This window comes from Acomys russatus, chromosome 9, assembly GCF_903995435.1.
Source record: "Acomys russatus chromosome 9, mAcoRus1.1, whole genome shotgun sequence".
Taxonomy (NCBI): Eukaryota; Metazoa; Chordata; class Mammalia; order Rodentia; family Muridae; genus Acomys; species Acomys russatus.
The window spans coordinates 52,704,299-52,729,612 of record NC_067145.1 but is presented as its reverse complement, the minus strand read 5'-3'; the positions used below and the strand labels follow the sequence as shown (position 1 = coordinate 52,729,612).

The 25,314-nt window shown below is 46.5% G+C and overlaps 2 protein-coding genes across 3 annotated transcripts in view; both read left to right on the top strand.

Moving 5' to 3' along the window:
• Positions 1–25,314, top strand: part of Prpf18 (pre-mRNA processing factor 18) — an 807,949-nt gene that overhangs the window by 451,545 nt on the left and 331,090 nt on the right. The window lies entirely within an intron of this gene.
• On the top strand, positions 1,038–23,387 carry Mcm10 (minichromosome maintenance 10 replication initiation factor). Its single transcript, XM_051151346.1, has 19 exons — positions 1,038–1,123; positions 2,554–2,889; positions 3,894–3,971; positions 4,116–4,250; positions 4,689–4,923; positions 5,991–6,156; positions 6,847–7,014; positions 10,404–10,520; positions 10,729–10,925; positions 12,717–12,817; positions 13,467–13,574; positions 13,662–13,779; positions 15,500–15,728; positions 17,201–17,345; positions 18,533–18,645; positions 20,881–20,994; positions 21,845–21,990; positions 22,596–22,638; positions 23,030–23,387. Exons 1-19 carry the CDS (start codon positions 1,117–1,119, stop codon positions 23,111–23,113), a joined length of 2,640 nt encoding a protein of 879 aa, XP_051007303.1. The 5' UTR covers positions 1,038–1,116; the 3' UTR covers positions 23,114–23,387.

Genomic DNA, 25,314 nt, shown 5'->3' with positions numbered 1-25,314 from the left:
ACATGCTAGATATTAACAGAGCAGCCCATTTCCAGAACAGACCGTTTTAAATATAACTATACTATACTACAGATTTTATCTGGGAAAGCGTGAAAGCAATGCAGAAGGCCATGTCCAGACTCAGTGCACACTGACGACAGCACTCAGCATGTGCTTTCACCAGACTGGGTTCTATAGCTGTGATCTGTTATCCAACAAGAATAAACCTGTCTTATAAGTTGGGTGTAAAGTTAGTTTGTCACAGGAGGCATGAGAGCATGTCCAAGAACAATCTAGAGAACGAGCTACACTTGAGGTAAAAGGCCTTCTGCCTTTTTTTCTTGGAGTCTCTCTCACAGCCCCCGCCCAAGGTGTTGTTCACCATTTGGCAGAATGGCCGCGTCCTGACAACCTGCCTCCACCTCCCCAGTGCCGGGATTAAAGGCATTCAATGCCACGCCTGGCTTCCATGTTATCCGTGGATCTTTTTGGGTTTTTTGAGACAAGGTGTCTCTGGGTATCCTTGGCTGTCCTGGACTTACTATGTAGACCAGGCTGGCCTTGAACTCAAAGAGATCCGCCTGCCTCTGCACCACCCAGCTTATCTGTGAATCTTAATTGTTCGGTCCTCTGTGCTTTGCTAACTAGTGTGAAAGTAAAATCCTAACTCAAGGTAGAGCAGTGTAGAATCTCAAAGGAGGCTGCATTGGATAAAGTAGACCTCGGGTACATTATAATAATAAAATAGAATAAAACACACCCCAGCTGGAATAGTTCCTGCTCACACCGAGTCTGCGGTCTGCCTCACACTCCACACTTCACTTTAGCCACTAAAGCCAAGTAGAAGAGCACCGCCTATGTGCGAGGATTGAAGGTGATGCTATTGATCTGCAGATAGTGGGAGAGGGGAGATGAGGAGTGCCAGGCGCTGGATGAATTCCAAGGTTAGAGTCCCAGAATCTTGGTGATTTGGGTTTGTTGGATGTGCATTGTGAGATGAACCAGGGGCGACTTTTCTAATGTTGATTACATTTATTTTTTTTTTTTTCCACAGCCAAGATTCTTCACTGCTTATCTCCTGGGCCACTTACCTGACCCATCTTCACACTTGCTTATCTCAGCTACTGTCTTGACAGCATGGATGGTAAGGCCTTCTAGTGAGTTCTCTTTGGTTCATGGGGAAACTACCATTTGGTCCTTCGTTCCACTATAAAATAGTAGGGAGCCAGGGGTGCTTAGTGACTTGTGTCAAGCTGTCAGACCAACGAAATGGCTTTAGTCTAGTTCTGTTTCTAATTCTTGTAGTCCTTTCTTCCCAGTCTTGCTTGTTTTTCAGGGATTTGTGCAAAGAACAATCCCAGTGGGAAAATATTGCTCTGACTAGCAAAGCCCAGTTGGAGCAACACAGAATGTTTGTGCTGACTGTAAAGGGACCTGTCAGGCAGAATGCATTGCCTGTGGTGTTTTGTGGTGGTGGTTGTTGTTTGTTTGTCAATTGTGTAACTGAGCTTATTGCCAGAAACTGCATTATACTTTGCCTGCTTCGAGAAAAGTAAAAACAGACATTGAAATTAATTACACTGTGTTGGGTGTGGTGGCCTACGCCTTTAATCTCAACCCTCGGGAGGCAGAGGCAAGTGAGTCCCTGTGAGTTTAATTACTTGATATGAATAGCATGCTTGAGGCCATCCTGGCTATGTGAGATCTTCTCTCAGAGAGAAAGAACAAACCATATGTTCTAATTTGGGTTAATTTTATCTTTAACATGAAAGAAATTATCAGTAGAATAATGTGTTATTTAGGATTAAAGGTCAAAGAAAAGAAAATATGACAGAAATATTAATGATAGCTAGTTCTGGGTGATAAATAGAATATAATATATCTTTCTCCATTTAAAAATATGCAGCTTGAGCTAGGTTTGAGGGGCTCCCCTTTTCTGAGGAATAGGGGAGAGAGGATGGGGAAGACGGAGGGAGGATGAGACTGGGAGGAGAAGAGGGAGGGGGCTACAATGAGAACGTAAAATGAATAATTAATTTTAAAAATTAAAAGTGATTAATTAAAATTATTTGGGAGGAAAAAGTAACAATTACCCAGGCAGTGGTGGAGTGCACCTTAATCCCAGCACTTGGGAGGCAGAGGCAGGAAGATCTCTGAGTTCAAGCCCAGCCTGGTCTATGGAGCAAGTTCCAAGATAGCCAGAATTAAAGGAAAGAAACCCTGTCTCAAAACACATACATACATACATATATACAATAAAAGTAGAGTAGCAATTAAAAAGTAAGATTCTATGTTTTAAGTGTTTTTCAATTATTTCTTATTGGTCAAATTTTATGAAACTTAGTATTGCAGGAAGATGGCTCAATAAAGTAGCACTGGTAAAAAGATCTAGCCCAGTGTCTGGCCCACTCGCTCTGCCTGAGCTCAATGTCTTCTACGAAGCACTCCGGCAGGGAAGTAGATCCGAGAGTGGCACATCCTGTTTCCTTTGCTGTGTCCAGTGCCGACTGTGGGCGGGGCATGCTTGTCCCTGACCCTTGGCCAGGTGTGGGCTCACCTTCTCATTTCTCCTAGTAGTGGAAGATGACTTGTCTCTGCTGACGTCTCTGCTGGAGGAGAACGAGGCAGCCTTGCCTCCTAGTTCAGAAGAGAGTGGCTCCTTGCCTCTGGAAGACGGGCAACCGGATGAATTCGATGAGCTCTTTGATGCTGATGGCGATGGCGAGTCTTACACAGAAGAGGCTGACAGTGCAGAGGAGGGAAAGACAGAAAACCAGGGAGAAAACCTGGCCACCCTATTCGGTGATGTAGGGGATTTAACAGACGACGAATTCCCTTCCTTGCAAGTTGAAAACAGCACCCTCCCAGCTTCTGCTCCCAGCCAAGAAAAAACCAACCAGGAGTTGCAAGGTACCTCACCGCTTGCTTTCTCCAATTTATTCATGAGGCAATAGATAACGCACCCCACCCCACCCCAGTTTGACAGTTTTCATTAAAATAACTTACAGGTACAAGCGTGGTGACCAATGGATTTAAAAAAAAAAAAAAGGCTGGAAAGCTGATATAGTCAGTAAAATGCCTGAACTCAAGCCATGTCCCCAGGACGAGGAGGAGCTGGGGACACATGGGTCCTGGGCCTCATTGCTGAGCCAACCTAACTGAATCTGTGAGCTCAGCAAAGAGAGGCCCTGCCTCAAAAATAGGTAGGAGCAATCAAGGGCAGGCCGACAGCAAAGCCCTTCGTGTGCACGCACGCACGCAGCACGTGACTGACCTTAGATGAGGTGCTTAAAGTCAGCAGTCAGGGTCCTCCTTGTATCCCGTGGCCAGCTGTGAGTGATCTTCCACAAGATGGCTCCAGCCGTGCCCATGCTTCTTGCAGACTGTCCTCTGTGTGCACGAGGAGCCAGGCTACAAAGCTCCCACACAGTTTGTTTGACCAAGAGACCATTCCTAAACAGCTACTCTGAGGCTTGCCCCTTTAAGTTAGAACAAGATTCAGTAGAAGAATCGAATATAGAAGCCAGCATTTATTGTAGTAATTATGGGGTTTCAACTTGTGAGGTTTTGGGCTTTTTGTTTTTCTGAGACAGGCTCTTGCTGTGTGCAGCCCAGGCTAACCTCATTCACTCTGTCCCCCTCACTCTGCTGAGTGCTGCTGGAATTACAGGTTTGCACCTCCATGCCCTGCTCACGGTTAGCCCTAGTGTCAGTAGGATTCAGGATGGCTGAGGTTAAAGGGTTTGTTTCTCTAAGGAAGCTCTTTGAAGTGTAACAGTGATCCACGAGTCCGAGGTATGGGACTGTACTATGAGTCTCAAGGTTTAGGGTGGGGACAACAGGAACACTGCCCGTGTGCGCCTCAGGTGCAGCACTCTGTCCTGTCTGATTCTTAAGATATTTTTCTTTCATAGATGAATTAAAGAAGTTGCAGGAACAAATGAAAGCCTTACAGGAGCAGCTAAAAGCAGCATCAATTAAACAGCCTCCAGGTACAGCACAGATCACCTGGTAATGTGACTGTAACTTTAGCAACACGATGCATTTTGTGACCAACAAACAGGAGCATTGCTGTTTTCATCCAGCTCCTGCCCAAACGGCAGCATTTCTAATTACTGTTACTTTCAATCGAAAAGGTGCATCTCTGCAGCCCCCTCTTAAGGAGAAGAAAGTTCGGCGAATTCAGGAGTCAGCATGTTTCTCCGCAGAGCTTGATGTCCCTGCTTTACCCAGAGCCAGGCGGGTGGCCCGGACGCCAAAGACTCCTGCAGGTATGGTTCACTGGTTCCCGCCGCTCAGCCTTGTTGAAACTGCATCATGCTACTGATGTGTGTGTGAGAGACAGTTGTGGGGAGAACGAGCTCATGTGTGTGCAGATGCCTGCAGAGGGGAGGGAGCCCTTGGAGCTACAGTTACAAGCGTTTGTGAGCTGCCCAACCATTGCCACGCCAAGGTCTACTGAACAGCACTGCACTGCCGAGATCTGTATAATAGAAAGCGGCCTCTTTCTCTGGCAAAATTTGATTACCCAAGACATGTTGGTGCACACTTACAATCTAGCATTTAGAGCCAGCCTGGGCTACAGGGTGAGAGCCAGTCTTCAAAACAACAACAACAAAAATTAGCCTATATGTTGATTACAAGAAGAATTCCGCAAGCAGGTTTCACGGTTCTCAGTCATTCTCTTTCCACTTATGCTAATTTTCTAGAGTCATCCTCAAGGACAAGTGCGCCCTCCCAGCCACTACAGCTTATTTCCAATTTTCCAGAGCCTAAAAGCTCCTCTTCAAGGTCGACGAGTGCACCCTCACCACAAGCTGTTCCTGGAGACAAACCCAGTGGGATGACTAGAAATCAGAGCACAGGGACCCCTGGGAATGCCGGGGAACAGGCTCCCCAGGCTCCCCAGGTCTCTGTGGAAGCCTTCTCAGGCCTGCGCCTCAGGTCAGTAGCTGTAACATCCCTTTGCAGCCCACTAGATGGCTCTTCCTCCTGTCATAAGATGGTCCTTCCAGAGGCCATTGTGTGCAGCAAATCCACAGAGCAGCCTTGACTGAGGGAGGGAACTTGGCAGTGCTAGGGCCGTGCTGTCTTAACTCAGTGCAGTGTGGTGTGGGCTGTTGATGGAAGACTTATCTACACAATGAAGAGTGGCGGTGCACACCTTTAATCCCAGCAGTCGGGAGGCAGAGGCAGGAGGGGCTTTTGAGAATTCAAGGCCAACCTGGTCTACATAATGAGTTCCATGGCTGCCAGGGCTATGTAGGAGCCTCTGTCAACAAAACAAAACAATGTTTACCTCTTAAAAGGGAATGGACAAAACATAGATATGTAATCAGAAATTGGCAGGTCAAAACAGTAGTAATATAGATTTTATCATAAAGCTCCCCATCTTTATGTAGGTACGGTTTAGACTGTTCATTGTGTGCAGTGTTAGGATCCTAGGCTATTTTAAAATATATAAATATGTACAATTCAGGTGTAATAGTTCATACTACAAGTCCCATATTCAGGAAGCTGAGGAAAGAAGATTGAGAGTTAAAAGGTTAGCCTACAGAACTGCATGGCCAGCCTGGGCTAAAAAGTGAAACACAGTCTTAAAAGCAAAAAAAGATAGTTTATCCAGAATAGCAGTACCTTCTTATAATTACAGTAAGATTACAAAAGATTATTAAGTAAACTTTATAGGCAAATGTATGTCCAGGGAAAAGTAATCCTCACTTTAAAAATTCTTTTTTAATCTATTTTAAGGGAAAAATAAATGTTTTCCTTAATCAGGCCAAGGCAGGAGTATTGAGTTCCAGGCCATCCTGGGCTACATAGTGAGTTCCTGTCTCAAGAAACCAAAACTATATAAATAAAAATAAATGTATGCTGTCCATATTATATTATATAAAGTCCCTCAGGACACTGGGCAGGTTGCTGCCCCCAATGTCCCTGACCACCTGGTAAGGTGTCAGATAGTCTGTTACCAGAATAACGACCTGTCAATTACCGGCTTCTTGACCCAGGCGACCTCGAGTATCCTCCACAGAAATGAACAGGAAAATGACAGGCCGGAAACTGATCAGACTGTCTCAGATCAAGGAGAAGATGGCAACCGAGAATCTGGAGGAAACAGACTGGGTGACATTTGGGGTTATCCTGAGGAAGGCCACTCCACAGAGCACTAACAGCGTAAGCATTTGACTGACCCCTGAGCTGTACCTATCCGGGCTAGAGTGGGGTCTGCAGGCCTTCATCTGGTTTCTTTTGAAATAGCTTCTAGGCACACATCGCTGGGTTGGTGTTCAAGTGTGCTGTCTGCAAGAACTCACAGCTTAGAGCTAACTGGGCTCTGTTTATTGTCCTGTCATTCTTACTGCGTTTCAGTTGTCACCGTTTTAGGAGACACCTGTGTTGGTCCCTGAGATTCTCCTGTGGAGAGGCTGAGTCCACAAACCCCAGAGGTGCTGCGATTGCTGGCCCATGTGAGCCAGGCGTGAGCGCAGATAGCTGTGAATAGCATAGCCACCGATACTTAGTTACCTGGCATCTCGTCTGTGCTGGGGTTATAAATGACAACGCTGTAGCTGCCTCGTGTCCCACACAAGGGTTGGCGAGGGAAGCTGTTTCCCGGTCCTGTACCCGTGACACTGGACAGCAGGGCTAACATACCTGCCCAGCAGTTAGACCCTTTTCACCTGTGGCCTGCCTTGCTTCTCCTCATCTCAAATGAAGCGTGTATTAAACACAAAAGCCCAAAGAAAGAATTATGAACTTATAATAAGGGTGAATTATATCCAAATCTTTTTCCATTGGAACTGTAAGTGGAGACACGGTGAGCCAGGGTTCAGAACTGATTAAAAACAGCTCTTCTCACTCCAGGGGAAAACATTTAGCATCTGGAAACTGAACGACCTTCGTGACCTGACGCGGTGTGTGTCCTTGTTCTTGTTTGGAGGAGTTCACAAAGATCTGTGGAAGACAGAGCAAGGGACTGTCATCGGGCTGCTCAACGCGAACCCCATGAAGCCCAAAGACGGCTCCGAGGAGGTAGGAGTCCCCGCTTGTACTGCTCGGCCCGTGGGTTACACGGTGACTGTTCCGTCCGTGGCATCTGTGCTCATCCTCCCCCGAGCATCACCTGATCCTCTCTCCATCGTCTGCTGCTTCCTTTGTTGCCTTATTGTCCTAGTGTTCCATGAATCCACTTATTCTCAATGGTTCCCACAGTTTACTGAACTCCTATTATTATTGCAGCTTTATTTATTATCAAAGGGAAAGTGAGAGCATGCACATGTGTGACACAGCTCACATGTGGGCATGAAGAACAGCTGTATGGAGTCACCTTTCCTACCTTTACAGGTCTGGGGATTGAACTCGGGGCCTCAGCCTTGCACAGCAAGCACTTACCTTGGGCAGCCGTCTCACCTGCCCAAATTAATGAACTCCCTCACTGGGGTTTCCATAGGTTCTTCGCATAATGCCCATGGTTGTATCGAGAGATCTGTGTGTTGCAGTTGAATGGATTTTTTTTCTTCATTAATTTACAGTCCTGATGCACTTAGAGTCAAAGCGAATCTCCCTCCTCCCAGTCCACATTACAGCTGTCTGTCACTTTGCTTCCCACGGGAATTGCTAACCAGAGGGAATTGCAGTGGGTAGTTTTTCTACTCTGACCCAGCAAGGACTTTATTCCCAGTAGAGATGGTGCAAAGTATGTATCTGTTGTTTGGGAGTTTATTTGGCCATGCGTAACCAAAAAAAAAAAAAAAAAAAAAACTTCAAGTTTTTTTTAAAAACAACAAACAGTGGGATTTAGATGCCTGTGGTGTTAACACCTGAAATCCCAGCAGTCCAATGCAAAGGCCAGAGGATTGCCATTACCTCTATGCCAGTGTGGGCTACAAGGTTAAGATCCTGTCTTGTTGGCTCTGTTTCTTAACAATTAAACTTTATTATACAACCCAACTAGCTTACACAAGAGGGGAAAAAGGTTAAAGGGAAACAAGAGTAAATCTGGGATCTGTTCCACGGGATGGGTCCCTAGGTGTCTCTGGCCTGCACACTGGTCCCAATTGTTCGCTGATCCTTTTTTTCAATCCACGTGCACTGGTGTGCTGGAGCTCGGTCTGAGCCTGCTGCCCCTCTCATCCTCTCTGTCTGTCTGTCTCTCACGTGTAAGGGCTGGTCTCCTCCTCTCATTGAGGGTCAATTAGAAACACAATAATCCAGGTGGAGTCCCCGGTCCACTTCCTGAATTCCAGGCCCAGGATGACTCCACCCAGTCTATCTCAAGGTTAATCTCGGAGTATCCGTGGTGAGTCCAAGGACAAAGCCCGCCAAGACTGTTCTCACCTGTGACAAAGCTTATAATTCTTCCCACACTGTCTCATAAAACCAGCTACCTGTGTGTGTTTGTGTCTCTGTAGCCTGTGCTGTCCTGGCACTAGCAGCAGGCCTCTTATCTCTCTGCCTCCCAAAATCTAGGATTATAGATGTAAGTTGTCATGCCCAATTACTATTTTTCCTCCTCCTTTCTGAATTTTGTACCTTGATATGTTTGTTGCGGGCTAGAGGTGAGGTGCGGTGCGTGAGTGTCAGCATACATTGGAGATCACAGGGCAGCTTGCAGAATTGATTCTCACCTTCTCCCATGTGGTCTCTAAGCATTGAACTCACTTCATCAGGGTTGTTAGCAAGCACCTTCACCCATTGCCAGCCCTATTTTTTTTTTTTTTTTTGTAAGTCCAGTCTAGTATTGTGACATATGCCTATAATCCCAGAACTCAGGAGATAGGTACGGGAAAAGTCACAAGTTTTGGGCCAGCCTGGGCTATGTGGTGAATTTGGGCCATCCTCTGATACACAGCAAGACCCTGCCCTCTCCTTCCTTTAAAAAAAAAAAAAAAAAAAACTAGAATAGGTAACTTAGTGATGTATGTCATCTGTCTTTGAGTGTCCTAGTTACTTTTTTAACATTTATTTATTTATTTATTATGCATACAGTGCTTTATCTGCATGTACGCCTGTAGGCCAGAAGAGGGCATCAGATCACATTATAGATGGCTGTGAGCCACCATGTGGTTGTTGGGAATTGAACTCAGGACCTCTGGAGGAACAGTCAGTGCCCTTCACCTCTGAGCCATCTCTCCAGCCCCTAGTTACTTTTTTATCACTGGGAAGAGATGCCATAACCAAGGCAACTAATAATGAAAGTCTTTAACTGGGGCTTGCTTACAGTTTCAGAGGGTGAGTCCATGTTGATCGTGGTGTGGAGCACAGCAGCAGACAGGCTGGCGTGGCACCATAACAGTAGCTAAGAGCTTACGCCCTGACCTGTAAAGTGGAGGCAGAGAGAGAGGGGTTGGGCCTGGTGTGGGGTTCTGAGCCCTGAGAGCGCATCCCCAGTGATAGACCTCTTCCAACGTGGCCCTGCCTCCTAATCCTTCTCAAAACAGTTCCGACCAACTGGGTACCAAACATTCGAACAGATGAACCTCTGGGTAGTTTTTATTCAAACCCCCACAGTGTGTTTCTGCACAGTGTCTGGGTAGCAAGACAACACTGAACCACTGTGAAGCAGAATACTGTGTCTCCCTGCCCTGGGAGGGGAGTACTGTTCCTAGGTCACTGATCTTGGCTTGGTGGGGCTCTGGACAGCTTGATATTTTCTGCCAAAACTCCTAGATCTGGTGGGAAGTTTTGCACACTCTGCTACCACAGTGTGAATCCAGTTAGATAAAGCGGCTATGTTACAGCTGGGCTGCAAGAGGCAGCACAAGCCTGTACTCTGGGGCTTGCCCCTCCAGGCTCATGAGAACTGTCCAGAGCAGGTGGAGTCTTGCCTGTGGCATAGTTTGCACCGTGGCTGGCTGAGGGTTTTGAAAGCCTCCTGATCTGGATCTGGTTACCTAGTAACCACTGGACTGTGTGATCTCAGGTGACAGGATGTCCTGTTCTGGAAACAAGGACTGACAGAGCCGGGGCACTTGAGTGCATTCCTTATCTCAGCCTGTGTTCTTAATAGGGCTGCCTGCGAATCGGCTGCAGGGGTGGGAAACTGAGTCAGCCAAGGTCATTCAGACCTTCTCGCCTCTTCCCACCCCTGGCAGCCGGATGAGGAAGGGTGAGCCAGCCTGTCTCCTCTTAGTAGGAAACCAAGAGCTTCCCTATCACTTCCTGTCTCGGCCTGATTTGCCAAGCCTTAGTCACATGACCATTGTTGGCCATAAGGAACTATAGGAAAACAGGGCTGCATCCTTTGTCTGAGGCTGAGCACTTGGCCAGTCAGGATTCTGACAACCACGTGGAAGGAAGAGTTGGTTACAGAGAAGGGAGCCGAAACAGGCTTGAGCACTGGCTTTTAAGATGCTTTCCAAAAGTCAGCTGCAGACATGCTTTCTCCCAGTCTCGCGCACTTACATGGCTCTCTCTCGTAGGTGTGCTTGTGTATCGATCATCCTCAGAAAGTCTTAATTATGGGAGAAGCTATGGACCTGGGAACCTGCAAAGCCAAAAAGAAGAATGGAGAGCTGTGTACACAGATTGTTAATTTGGTGGGTCTCAAATCTGTTAGTCTAGTATTTGCCTCTGAAAAGAGTCAGTCTCGAGGAAGACTTTAAGTGCTGTAGTGGTGATGAGCAAACAGGGAGCCCTGGAGGTCATGGGGACTCACCTTGCTCTTAGTGTCGTGGGGCTGGGAGAGATGGGCGTATTGCTCCGCAGGCTGCTGACCAAGCCCTCCCGGGGTGCTCTTCCCCGCAGCATGACTGTGAATACTGCCAGTATCACATCCAGGCCCAGTACAAGAAGCTTAGCGCAAAGCGGTCTGACCTGCAGTCCACTTTCTCCGGGGGACGGATTCCAAAGAAATTCCGCAAAGGCAGCAGCCTGAAAGAGCGCCTGTGCCAAGATGGCTTCTACTATGGCGGGGTTTCTTCTCAATCCTTCGCGGCGTCCATGTAAGGCATTGCTGGGGCTGCTCTTGGGAAAGGGTTTTGCTTGTCTCTTAAGAGGAAGCTGATGGTTGGACTATTCTGTAACTGCCTTGGGTGCTCGTCAGAGCCGTTTTCATGGCTGAAGCCAAAGTGGTTAAGGGCACCTTTCATTCCTAGAGAGAGAGGAGGACAGAGTTCAGAATGAATGAAAAATCAGTCGTGTGCTGACCTTGAACACTGGGCCCGTGCTTCCTGTTTTGCCAGATGTGGTAACAATTACCTGCAACCCCAGCCCTTGGAGACTGAGGCAGGAAGAACATGAGAGTCCATGGCCAGCCTAAGCTGTATAGGGAGACCCTGTCACAAACGGAGAACACAGGCTGGGGGGATGGTTGAGCCCTTCAGAGTACACACGATGCACCAGAGGACCCAAGCTTATTTCCTGGTACCCACATCAGGCGGGTCACAACTACTGGAACTCCAGCTCCGGGGCATCTGCTGCTCTCTTTTGACCTCTGTGGGTCAATGTGCACAAACCTACACTCATGCGCATGCTATATACACATTAAATTAATTAATAAATAAAACCATTTTTCAAAGTGAGAAAATAACCAAGAGAGGGGGAAGCAGCGGGATCAGGAGTCCATGGCCAGCTGGGGCAGAGTTTAGGCCAGCTTGGGATGTATGAGTCCCTGTGTCAACACAGAAACGTTTTGACATTTCTTGAGCCATTCCCTTTATTAATATTTGTTTTGCTATGTTGTTATTATTATTATCTAATGAGTTGCAGACCTCATAGAAACCATTTTTACCTTCATGAACACACATGTCGATGTAGCTCACATAAGGGTGAGGTGATGATGCAGGACAGGAGATCATCGCCCTCTCCTGGGATACTAGACTGCCTGAGGAAGCCCAGGTGATATGTGGCTTTGTCATCTTACTGTAAGGATGGCTTCTGAGCAGGTGACAGGTCAGAACATGTACAAAGCAACTGTCATGACCTAAAAACAAACAAGAATTTGTTTCTGATCTTACAGAATTAGGCCAAAAGATTTGTACTTTCTGTATATTTAATGTTAACTCTTTTTTGTTTTGTTTTGTTTTTTGTTTTTGTTTTTCAAGAAAGGGTCTCTCTGTGTAGCCTTGGCTGTTCTAGGCTCACTTTGTACACCATGCTGGCCTTGAACTCACAGCAATCCGCCTGCTTCTGCCTCCCGAGTACTGGGATTAAAGGCGTGCGCCACCACGCCCAGCCCCATAGTGTTAACTCTTTGAGTAGCTATAGAGTATCTTTCATATGGTTATTTTAAATATTCCCTGTAAGTGAATGCTGATGATCTTTCTAACAACATTGTAGTATTTTTTAATTTTTTGAGACAGGATTTCATGTAGCACAGGCTGGTTTGAACTAATATACAGTCAAGCCTGGCCTTGGCCCTCCCGCCTCCATCTTCCTAGTTTTGGGATAACATGTATGTGGCACTCTGCCTACCTTCTAAGAACACTTTAAACTGACCTTTAATTGCAATATACCAAACTTTAGTAGACATTAATTACTTTAAGACAAATTCTTAGGCCTCTAGATCACAATCCTGGCATATTTTTGGACATTTCTAGCCCTTTGGCCAGGCCTCAAGCGAATCTCTATCTATGATTCGGTGAACTCCTGGCCTCCTGAGCTCTGGCTGCCCCAGCCAGCTTGTGCAGGGATGGAGGAACTTGGACAGCTGGTAGCAACTGCATTGAGAATCCTCATGTTTTGTTTCTGAAGACAGTGAGTTCAATAACCTTCTTTCGGCTTTGTCATTTCAGGGCAGCAGCTGTTGCTCCAAAGAAGAAGATTCAAACCACTTTGACTAATCTGGTTGTGAAGGGTGCAAACTCCATCGTCCAGGAAGCAAAACAAAAACTTGGTAAGTCTTCTTTCCTGTCCTCTGTCTCGGTAAGTCCTCCTCTCACCCTCTGTGTCCAGGGGATGCAGTGTTTGGGGCTGAGAATGGCATGGCTTGCCTACGCTCTTCAGTGGTGAATAGCTGCTCGGCACCTGGGCTTAGTGGACAGTGTGGCATAGGCTTAAGGAAAGAAGCTTGGCGAGGGAGCAGAAAGGACAGTCTGCAACTTGGCCTTGGCTGTGGCTTAGCTTCTCATCCTTTCTGAAATGTCTTAATGTAGCTAGCTGGTCAGTCTCTCAGTGATCCAGCATTAGTAGCTGGTTCCTGGCTGATCTTATCGGCAACCATTTGTTAAAATAGGCCTAGGTGAGACAGCGGCAGGCCACCTGTGTCTGCTGTCCCAAGATGAGCCAGAAACCTGCATGGCCTTTTATTCATGCATATTCCAGAAATGGCAGGTCCAGACTTTAGGGGCTGGGTGACTGATACTCGGGATCCCCTTGCTGTTCTGATCTGACCTTTAAGATAAAAGTTCGGCATTTTCTTTTAGTATTCCATTTTATTCATTAACAGGTTACTAAGTTATGACTATAGAGTTTTAAAAGTGATGGCACACGTATCAAACCAATTAGAATTTGAATCCTCTAAAATTAATATTTATGTGTTTCAGGAATCCCCCAGAAGAGCTTGTCCTGTTCCGAGGAGTTTAGGGATTTGATGGCTCTGCCCACATTTGGAGCCAGAAACTTGAAGCATTTAGCCAAAGCCAAGGCTTCAGGTACAACCAGCGTATGTGATTGTGTGTGTGCCCACCATGTTCCCCGGACCTTTCCCACAACCCCTCAGCGTGTGGCTTGTGTTTTAGGCATAATGGGGAGCCCAGCGTGTGCCATCCAGTCTATCTCGGCATCCGCCCTATTAAAGCAGCAGAAACAGCAGATGCTGGAAATGCGGAAGCGGAAATCAGAGGAAATACAGAACCGGTAAGAGGAGCAGGTTCACCTCCCTGATTGGATGGTTCACCCCCTGGAAAAACCTAAAGGATGCCGAACTGCCTGCTTCTAATGTAGGCTACTGCCCCAGAGCTGTGGGTGTGGAGCAGAGCAGTTAGTACAGCCCAGAAAGGAGGAGGGAAGGCGGGAAGAGGCTTTCTGAGCACTGGTCTTGAGCTCAGTGCTTTATTTGCAAAATGAAAAGTTAGGTGGGGTGTTTCTGAAGTGAAACCCTGGACTTTGTTTTGTTTTGTTGGTTTTTGGTATTTTAAAACAGGGTTTCTCTGTGTAGCCTTGGCTGTGCTGGACTCCCTTTATAGACCAGGCTGGCCTCGAACTCACAGATATCCACCTGCCTCTGCCTCCCAAGTGTTGGGATTACAGGCATGCACCACCTTTGTTATTTTAAAGGCACCAGGCATAAGTCTGGTGAGATGGCTTGATACGCGAACACGATTGCCACCAAGCCATGCAGGCTGGGTTCCATCCCCAGGCCAACACAGTAAAAATATAAAACCAACTGCTGCAAGTTGTCCTCTGACCTCCCATATGTGCACTCTGGCAGGCACACATGCACGCACACATACATAGGTAAATAAATGTAATTTTTTGAAACTGTCAGTCTTGGTAGTGTGTACCTGTAGTCCCAGCTCTTGAAGGCAGAAGCAGGAGAGTTACAAGCTTGAGCAGTAGAACGACACTGTAGGAAGAAGTTTATGAGCTAAGGGACTGTCTTGTGGGTGCCACAGATAACTATAAAATACAAACTCCTTTTACGCCACCAAAAGGATTTTGTCTTGTGCGTTTTTGCATCTCCTGAAGCTTAAGATCTACTTTTGTGTCCACATCGTAGAGCAGAACTGATCTCACATAGACATAAAGTCTAGCTAGGTCATTGATGGATGGGAAGGAGGAAGGATGTTGGTTGGTTCTAAGTCAGACAGGGTGGTGCAAGCCTGCACTCTAACACTGATGAGGCAGAGTCAGGAGACTTGTCCCTATAGTCAGACCCTGTCCCATGTAGCCTAGATCAGCTCTGAACTCATAATCCCCCTGGCCCTACCTCCTAAATGTTAAATTTTTAGGTATATACTCCCACAGCTGACTCAAAGCTTTCCAGTAACGTCAAACCTATGTAAAACAGTCACTGTGTAGGTTGTAAAGCCACTTTAATTCTTTGATAGTTTCATATGTATGTGTCTATAAGGAAATTTAGTCATTTTACCCCCATGCCATTTCACCACCTCATCCCTCCTCCCTTGTGAAGGATTTCCAAGCATTCGTTAGGTATTCCCTGCCTGGAGGATAAACTGAAAAGCGGGGAGACGCAACAAGGCCCTGGGGTCTTATCTAACCACACAGGGAACTACTTCCGCATAACGGTTTTAGATGTGTGCCAAAAACAGCACCTCCTCCAGAGCCGTCAGTTAGTTAGGCAGGGGTGAGCAGAGCTGGTGTGTTCTTAGTTGCTGACTTGGATTATTAACCCCAGAAAGGGATTGTCATAATAGTCACCCTCTAGCTTAGCTAAGCTCTCCTAGTCTACTTGGAGTGCTAAGGTTTTTGAGCCTTGGGTGTATATTTATTATGTTTACTTACTTTGGGCTTTGGTTATGGGATGGCGCCCCAGGGCCTAGGGCATGCTAGACAAATAAGTGTAGCACTGAGTCACACCCCAGCCCCGTGTCTAGTTACTTCTATTCCTTTCAAGCTTCCTCCAGAGCTCAAGTGACGTCCAGAGCCCAGCGGCGCCGAGCTCCTCTCCACAGGCTGCTGCCCAGTCTCCTCAAACCGGGGCTGAGTTCCCCAGGTTGGAACGAGCCAATACCCCCCGGATGCCTAAGCTTGGTAGAGGCGTCTCAGAAGGGGATGACGTTCTCTTTTTTGATGAATCACCACCACCAAGACCAAAACTGAGCGCGGCAGCAGAAACTAAAAAGGTGACTGGGGCACTGGGAGACAGCTCAGTCAGTGAAGAGCTTGCTGTGCTGGAGGACCCAAGATTGGATCCCTAGCACCCATGTAACAAGCCAGGCATGGTGGCTGCATGTAACCCGAGTAGAGGACGGGAGCACACACAGGAGTCCGTGCTGGCCAGCCAGTCTGGCCAAGTGGTGGGTTCCGGCTTCAGGGACAGGGCTGGAGTGATGGGTTCTTGGTTAGAGCACTTGATGCTCTTGTAGAGGACCCAGGTTGGGTTCCTAGCACCTACGTCAGGCAGCTCACATAGCCTGGGACCCCCGTTCCAGGAGACCTAACACCCTCCTCAGCCTCCAGGGCACCTGTACACACACAGTGCACATACAGACCAGCAAGCACCAGACAGACAAATAGTTACAATTTAAATAAATAAGGTGAAAGTGGTCCAGGACTTAAGACCCTGTTGTTAGTTTATTCACATGCACACACAGCACTCACATATACTATACACACCCAAATCTTCTGTTAAAATGTTTAAGGTGTTTGTTTGCTTGCTTTTGCTGGCTTCTGCTTTCATTGCTTGGCTTTGCATTCTGTGACAAGCGATTGCATTTGAAACTCTATGCTGTTGGCCAGTAAAAGATAATGACTTAGCTGCTGTTTGCCAGCCATCCTAAGTAGAGTCCAAGTAGTTTGCAGTGGTAGTGGCGTCAACGTAATGCCATGAACCTAATCCAGGAGCGCAAGAGCAGTCAGCCCCATACAATTTCTTGTCAGTCTAGAGAAGGCAGCTTTCAGGAAGATGCTGTTGTACAGCTTGAGACAGAAGTTGTGGTGAGACTACAAAATGACGGCGAAAAGTCCAGCCTCTTACCTGGCTGCAGCTGGATGGGGCTCCCGTAACTGCAGTTAGGAGACATGGGAATGTTTTTGCTGATAAAAGGTTGTGAGCACATGGTGTCTGAAAATTACCTCAGAATCAAACATGTAATGCGAATCCAAGCTATTCTTGGTAATCCTTGACCAAACTGATGAAGAGACTTCACCACAGGCTTCCTTCTGAACCCACTGCATGCGTTGTGTTAGTTAGAACTTGATTTTAAAAGTTGCTAAATGAATTTTTGGGCTTGAGATTGGGATAGACTTTCCAACAATTCCTCAAAGGTCCCTAAGTATAGCTATTCCGTGCAGTGTGTTTCTGTGAAATACACATCAGTTATAGGCCTACTCATTTGCTATTTGTTTATAGACCTATTTCTGTCCTATAATTGTGTGTGGTCTTTCTTATGTGATTGTACATGAACATGCCATACATGTGGTGGCCAAAGGACAGCTTGCGGGAAGAGATTCTCACCAGCCACCATGTGGGTTCCCGCGGTAGAACTCGGGTCCTCAGCCTTTCCCACTGGGCCATCTCCTCAGCCCAGTTCTGTTAGGGTACGAAGGGTTGTGGACTATAGGCGCCTGTCTTAACTCTCCTTTTCCCCCCTAGTTAGCTGCTATTGCAAAATTAAGGGCAAAAGGCCAGATTCTTACAAAAACCGATCCAAACAATATTGTAAGGAAGCAGATGGACCCCCGAGACGTGCTGGAAGTGAAGGAGCGTGCTGAGAAGAGCAACACAGTTTCTCCTGAAGGTATTGCCGCCTCAGGGTCGGTAGTGGGCAGGTAGATCCTGTTTATAAAGGAAGTCTTCTAAGCACAGCTAGTGCCCTGACATCAGTGGTTGGTTTTGAGTCGATCTCTACTCCAAATTGCACTCGTTCCAACTCTTATCTTCTTGTTGCAGAGTCCTAAAGCTGGGCTTACAGTCTTGTATCACCTGCCTGGCTCAACCTTTTTTTTCTTCCCCCAAGACAGGGTTTCTCTGTGTAGCCTTACCTGTCTTGGACTCACTCTGTAGACCAGGCTTGCCTGAACTCACAGAGATCCGCCTGCCTCTGCCTCCCGAGTGCTGGGATTAGAGGCCTGCGCCACCACACCTGGCATGTCATTCTTGAATAATCACATTAACTTGAAATAGAATCATGTACAGTTTGAACAGCTGGGAACAGGATTGCTCACTGCATCTTTTTGGTTTTTTGAGACAGGGTTTCTCTGTGTAGTCTTGACTAATCCTGGACTTGCTTTGTAGACCAGGCTGGCCTCGAACTCACAGCGATCCGCCTGCCTCTGCCTCCCAAGTGCTGGGATTAAAGGCGTGCGCCACCACTGCCCAGCCACTACCTTTATTTTTTAAAGCATGGAAGCTGCTAAATGTCATTTTAAATTGGCTTGTAGGTCAAATTTTTGTTCAATCAGAAATGACAATGAGAAGTGAAGAGCCGTCTTTTCTTGTTGTCAAGCTTGCTGCACTTCGTGCTCCAAGCTCTGCCTCTCTGCTTAATTTTTGTTTCTTTATTTTCCTTTGGTTTGGTTTTTAAACAAAGACTTGCCATATAGCCCAGGTTGTCTTCAGACTTGGTGATCCTCCCGTAGGCCATCATGCCCAGCTGTCTATTCACTTTTTTTTTTTTTTTCTTTTTTTTTTGGTGTTTTGCAACAGTTCTCTGTGTAGCCTTGGCTGTCCTGGACTCACTCTGTAGACCAGGCTGGCCTCAAACTCACAGAGATCCACCTGCCTCTGCCTCCCAAGTGCTGGGATTACAGGCGTGAGCCACTGCTCCCGGCTTTCTGTTCACTCTTGAGGTCTCCCTGTGGGTTACAGCTGGGGTCCTGATGTGGAGGGTGAAGAGCACGGTAGGCAGGGAAGTAGTAGGCGGGGCTGAATGCATGAGCCCATTGGCTCTCTCTGCTCCTAGTAACAGTTGATGTTCTTCTGCAGACGAGCAGGAGCCTGCCAGGAAAAAAAGGAGAGAGCAACTGGCATACTTGGAATCAGAGGAATTTCAAAAAATTCTACAAGCAAAGTCCAAGCACACAGACATCCTGAAAGAGGTAAGAGCCCAAAGGGTCGTGTCAGCGTCCTTCAAAACAAGGGTCCAGGAGGAATGAGGTCTGCCTCTCTTACACAGATGAAGAAATACCTGTGTCATATGTGGTTTGCCTGGAGAAGCAGGAGTGTTTCAAATGGTGTGTGTGTGTGTGTGTGTATGTCTGTGTGTGTGTATGTCTGTGTGCGTGTGCATGTGTGTGTCTCTACACCAGAGGACAACTTTTGGAAGTTAGTTCTCACCTTGAGCTGCAAAGCCTCTTTGGTTTTAGCTGCTGTGCTGTGTCCTGTGGCCTGGCTGGCCCATAAACTTCTGGGCATTTCTCTTGGTTTTGCCTTAGGAGTGCTGGGGTTACAAACAGGTGCCACCACAGCCAGCTCTTTATGTGGGTTCCAAGGAGACGAACTCTGGTGGTCAGGCTTGCAGGTCAGGTGTTCTTACCCACTGAGCCATCTGCTTGGTACCCCCAAGTGACATTTTAACTTTGTATTTGTCCTTGTCCTGAAGAATAATTACTAATGTGTCATTAAATAGACTGCCATGGGCTAGAAAGTTGGCTCAGTGGTTAAGAGCACTGTCCGCTCTTCCAGAGGTCCTGAGTTCAATTCCCAGCAACTACATGGTGGCTTACAACTATCTGTAATGAGATCTGGTGCCTTCTTCTGGCCTGGAGGTGTACATGCAGGCAGAGCACTGTATATATAATAATAAATAAATAAATCTTTAAATAGACTGCCACATCATAAAAATGTTTTTATATAGTACATGTTATGTAAAAATGTTTACTACTTGCGCTTTTTGGGGGGGGTGGGGGCATGGTTTTGGTTTTTTTGAGACAGGGTTTCTCTGTGTAGCCCTGACTGTTCTGGACTCACTTTGTAGACCAGGCTGGCCTTGAACTCACAGAGATCCGCCTGCCTCTGCCTCCCTGTGTGCTGGGATTTTCTTCTGCAATATGAGAGGAATTTTTTCCATTCACATATTTTTATATTAACATTTCAGGTCCCTCCAGTTGACAGTTTGCCCCATCATTCCCAATCCTTTTAATAACAAGTGTCTTTATCAAATCCATGGATTGTATAAATTATCTATACTTATAGTGTCAGAGATATCATTGTACTGTACTAATATGAAAGAGAACAGGCAAGTATTTCTGGCAATATGTATTTCATCCTTTAAACGCTTGGCTATAGCTTACCCTCAAAGAGATAAGAGGCTTAAACTTATTAAGTATGATACAGCCTAGAAATGAGGCTTCAGCAGAATAAAGTGTGTTGCCCTGGTGAACTGAGGTCTAGTCCTCTTTCAGTACACACAGGAGCTGCCGAGCCGTGTTCTGGGAACAGCCAAGCGTATAGCAGCCACACACAAGTACATCAAGCTGGGTAGAAAACAGTTCTGTTCTATATGTGAAATCAGGCTTCTTGTACACGTGTCCCCCAGGTCATGCCATATCTGTGTAGGACAAAGGATGTGTCTGTCATATGGGGAGTATAGAAAAAGCAGCACCCTGACCCCTGCTAGGGTTGAGGTAGCAGTCATTTAGATAGCAGGTGCTCAGAATGTCCCCTGGGGGGTGCCACCATTCCCAATGATCTGTTCTGCTGTTGATGAATACCTAACAAGGGGTTACACAAGTCTTTCTACTGGACTGGAACTCACAAAGAATGTCAGAGACAACCCCAAAGACTCCAGGCCTTGTGTGTTCCCCCAGTGGTCCGCCGTGCACACTCTTGCATTGTGCAGCTGCTCCAGCTGCAGGCTGTGTCATTGTTCCTCAGAAACAGCTCCCTGCCCTCATCCCTCCCAGCCTAATTGCCTGGGGTGTCCTTGTGCCCTGAACATTTGTAGAGGCCAGTACCTACCAGGTGGGACTGTCACATAGGGCTGCGTATGTCTTCCCTCTGGAGTCTGTTGGAGCAGTATGTTGAACTGGCTGCCTGCTGATTCATTCTCCACTTACAGACACTGTTAATAATGCCACTGGTTCTTACTTGTATTTGTTTTTAAAACTGTCTTTAGGACTTTTTATCTTTTTTTATTCCTTATTTTAAGGGCTTTTTTCTGTCTGTTGTGGTCTCTGGCTTGCAATTGGTTTACTCTCCTTAGGGTCTGACATTTACCCGTCTCTTCAGATATGTTCTGATGGTTATTGAACTAAATCACTAGAGTCGTTATTGAACTATTCTGGACATATATTGGATTTGGTGCAGTTAATCCTGTGGGTTTTGTCATTCAGGCCGAGGCTGAGCTACAAAAATCCTATTTTGAGCCACTGGTGAAAAAGGAACAAATGGAAGAAAAAATGAGAAGCATTAGAGAAGTGAAATGCCGAGTTGTGACATGCAGGACGGTGCGTGCCAGGCGAGGGCTCGGACTGTGGGCCACGGGATATTAGGAATTGTGGGGTGTGGGACCATATCTTGTAATATGTCATTAGGGTGGAAAAGAAATAGCACAAGATAGACAAGGTTCAGGCTCCCTGCCTGACCTGGGAGCTGTGCAGCAGAGCATTTATAGGGAGAGTCTGCTATGTGGCCTCTAGGCCCAAGTTACTCCTTTACTCTATGTTAAGTCCTGATAAATCCTTGTGTATCGATGGGTCAAAGTTTGCTATCTCTGGGACCTTTGCCAAACTTTAAAAGGAAAATAATAATAATAATAACAATAATAATAATTATTATTATTATTATTGTTATTATTATTATTGGTTTGGTTTTGGTTTTTTGAGTCTCCCTGTATATCTGTGGCTGACCTGAAACTCACTGTGTATCCCAGGCTGTCCTTGAGCTTGCAACCTTTCTGCATCAGCCTTCCCAATAGTGGAAGTAGAGGCTACACCACCCAGCTCAGTCTTCCTAACATCTCAGTGTCAATGAATGCTGTTATATGCTTCTACTTAACTGGGGCTGACTTTAGGAAAAGCAGTTTAAGACAGACAGAAAATCTGCTTAATCCTGGTGTGGTGACCTGTGCCTCTAATCCCAGCATTTGGGACATAGAATTAGGTTGTACATGGGTACAAGTTTAAGACCCAGAAGCCTGTCTCAAAAAAGAGAGAGAGGCAGAGAGACAGACAGACATCATTGAAGATTAGTCGGTCAAGTCCCAGCAGTGACAGAGTGTGGGAGGCCCTGTCAGCAGCTTCTCATCCCTCCTTCAAAGCCCCTCACTGGACATGTGGTCTGTGTTGCTCTGTGCAGTGCACCTACACGCACTTCAAGCCTCTAGAGACCTGCGTCAGCGAACAGCACAGCCTCCATTGGCATGACGGCGTGAAGAGGTTTTTTAAATGTCCTTGTGGAAACAGAGCTATCTCCCTTCACAGGCTCCCAAATAAGCACTGCAGGTATGCATGGGGCTCTCTGTCTCTGAGGGGCTTCCTGTGTGGTCCCTGGACCTGACATCACCCCATGCCTTCCTGTAGCTCCACAGCCCTCAAGTTGGAGCTGCTACCCTTGAGAGGTCCCCTGGGTGAAGGGCATGCATGGCCGTGGGCTGGTGGGTGTACACTCGGGTGTGCGGTGCATTCAGCCCGTGGATGGAAGAACAGGTGCTTTCCAGCTAGCGGGTAGCACTTACAAGAAAGGTGCTTCCCCCTGGCTTCTCTGATGTCAGTTCTTGACCTAGAACATTCTCCTTCAGGAAACATAAATCAGTGCCTAGACTGTGAACCTCGCTGGGGTATGCATTGCCTTGTTCACCATCACCTCCGAAGTCTCCAGATGACAGAGGAGTGGGAGGCCATTCTCAGGTCCCTGAAGTGCTTGTCCTCTGTAGCTTCCTATATCACCATAGATGAGGTGTATAATACGAGTGCCTCTTCGAACAGCTCTTCCTTGAAGGGACAACTTTTCCCCTAAGTGGCACCCCCACCCCTATTATCGTTCTGTGTATGGATTTGGGGAGCCATTAATACCTTACTACTGAGTAAAGTAATTTCTTCTGTTTCAGTAACTGTGGCCTCTACAAATGGGAGCGGGATGGCATGCTAAAGGTATGTATGGTTATCTGTGGACTTTAAAAGCAGGAGGGTTTACTTTGGCTCAGAGTTGTTCCATTTCTCAGTGGTTAGTCTGTGTTTGGACCTTTGGTGATGCAGCAAATCATGGTGGGAGAAAGTGACGAAGGAGGTTGGTTTAGCGCATAGTTCAGAACAAAAAGGGCCCGGGTCCTAACTGTTTCTTCAGGGTCTTATCCCCATTGATCCCACAAGGTTCCACTAACCCCAGGAGCACCAAGCTGGTGCCAAAGCTATAACAAAGGACTTTGGAATATTCTAGACGTTATCTAGCTGTGTACTGCCTGCATTCTAATTTGTAATCAAGTTGGTGATCCAAGAAAATGAAGATGAACGGTTTCTTATTCGTGTGCTCTCTTTTTTCCAGGAGAAGACTGGTCCAAAGATAGGAGGAGAAACCCTGTTGCCAAGAGGAGAGGAGCACGCCAAGTTTCTGAACAGCCTTAAATGACCCTCTCTTTAGACATCTTCTCACAACCGCCTTGCTTCTGTGGCTCTGAGAAGCAAGAGACTGGCTCTGCGTCATCCTTTGCCCTCGTTGGCACCACGAGAAGACGTGCTTGATAAACACACTGCCCACTCACTTCGCTCTGTGCTGGTTTGCCGCCATATTTAACTTTGACATGCACCTGAGAAATGAGGGCACTGTGGCTTTCCCTCATGTTACACATGCCTGCCTTACAGCAGACACAGATTGTTGACCCGAAACTGAAAGGAGACCCCAGAGCTTTGCTTCTGGGTCTCCTTGTCATCGGCAGAGGATGCATTTGTTAACATTATAGTCAGGTTCAAATGTTGCTATGGACACTGAGAGACAACGGACTAATGTAGCACGGTTATCTCTCCTCTTCTGCGCTTGGTTCCTTATGGTAAAGTGAAGCCGGGCTACGTGTCTACCATCCCAACATTCAAGTTCTGGGTGATAAATTTCCTTGCTGTTCTGTGGTCTGTGGTGCCTACATTGGGAGCCACTTTCTTTCCTTTTGTCCTACTGTTATTTCAGGTTTGACTTTGAAATGAAGTCACTGAGCCAGTTTGTGGCTCAGTTCCTTGATATAGAGAAGGAAGTTGCTCTGCCTACAGTGCTGTGGGACTCTGAGGCAGCAATGCCTACACTCTCGGCACCTCTAGTGTGGGTTTATTTAAAATAACGTCTGGTGCTCCTAATAAAAGCAGACATACATACACCTTGAGAAGCTGTAACGCTTGACTGAAAAACCAGCTGTGCAGACAGAACCCCAAGGACTTTGGGGATCTCATGTCTACTTCACTGTGTCAGGAATTTTAAAGGTCAAAACATATATAGTTTATCCCAGTAAACACTGAATTCTTGAGACTAGGCTAGCTGGACATCCTACTTTTCAAGGAGTCTTCCAGCCAGATGAATGCTGCTACCGTCTAATGGTATAATGTTGACAGGATCTGAACTCTAGCTAGACATGTTTAAGTTTTATCCATGACAACATCATGTCAAGAGGGCAACCCAATGGGGAGTGGTTTTGGGAGATTGATGGTTGAGGCTTTCAAGAGCCAAAGATGCAAGCCTATGCCCCAGGTGGCATACAGCCTTGTTTCTGCTCTATATGGGCAGACAGTGCTAACCGTTGCAGCCGTGTTTCCCTTAAGGTCTAGCCATTTTTTTTTTTTTTTTAGGGGTGTTGTACTTACAGGAAGATCTTGGTTTCTAATTTAAAGTGTTTGTTAGGACCAAAGGGTTCTTGAAGCTGATATCTGAAGCAGTGACGAGTCTGAAGTCGGTAGCACAGCTACATGGAACTTGAGCAGCAGATTGCTCTATGAGCACCTGCACGGAGTGGGAAATGTGTTCTCATCTGACCGGGGTATGCCTGGGGTCCTCACCTGTATGCTGTCCATAAGATGTCCGTGTGCTTACAAAGCTTCCTAGTGGCCTGAGTCTGCATGCCTTTGATTTTAAACTAATTTTAAATTTATAATTAATTAAGAACACAGAGGGCCCATGCCCCGCCTGCACTGAGTAAGGAAGGGTTGATTGCGTGCCTTGTGTGTGTGCTTTCCCATAATATTCAGAGGTGAGGAGGGGTAGAGAGAACTACACATGAGCCTTGACAAAACTCATTAATGGAATTAGTTTTTCAATCCTGCCTTTTAGTGTTTTTATCAACTATTAAAATAATTTCCTATAAATCCACTGTGTGTTTATCTTTTTTCTTGATTTAATATTGGTGCCATGTTATGTCATCAGGCAGTTAAAACACAGTAAGCACTCAGCAATTAGCAGACACTAGCTGATCTGAATGTATCTTAAGATGATTTGATTGGTTGGTTTGGGTTTTTCCCCCCTTTGGGGTTTTTGTTTGTTTATAAAAAAAAATAATAACTTTTCAAAAAACAAAATCCTATTTCCAAACAAGAAAAAGAAAGATAACAATCTTGCAGAAAAGCAGTTAGGGACCTTCCGAATGACTAACACCAGAAGCTTCAGGGTAGCTGGTGTTTAGCCAAGGAAACGGGTCAGTTAAGTAATGTCTGAAGGCATTTTATTAGGTGGAGCAGTGTGCCTCAGAGGTTAAGAACAGTGGTGCATGCCTTTAATCTCAGCACTCGGGAGGCAGAGGCAGGTGGATCTCTGAGTTCGAGACCAGCCTGGTCTACAAAGTGACTCCCGGACAA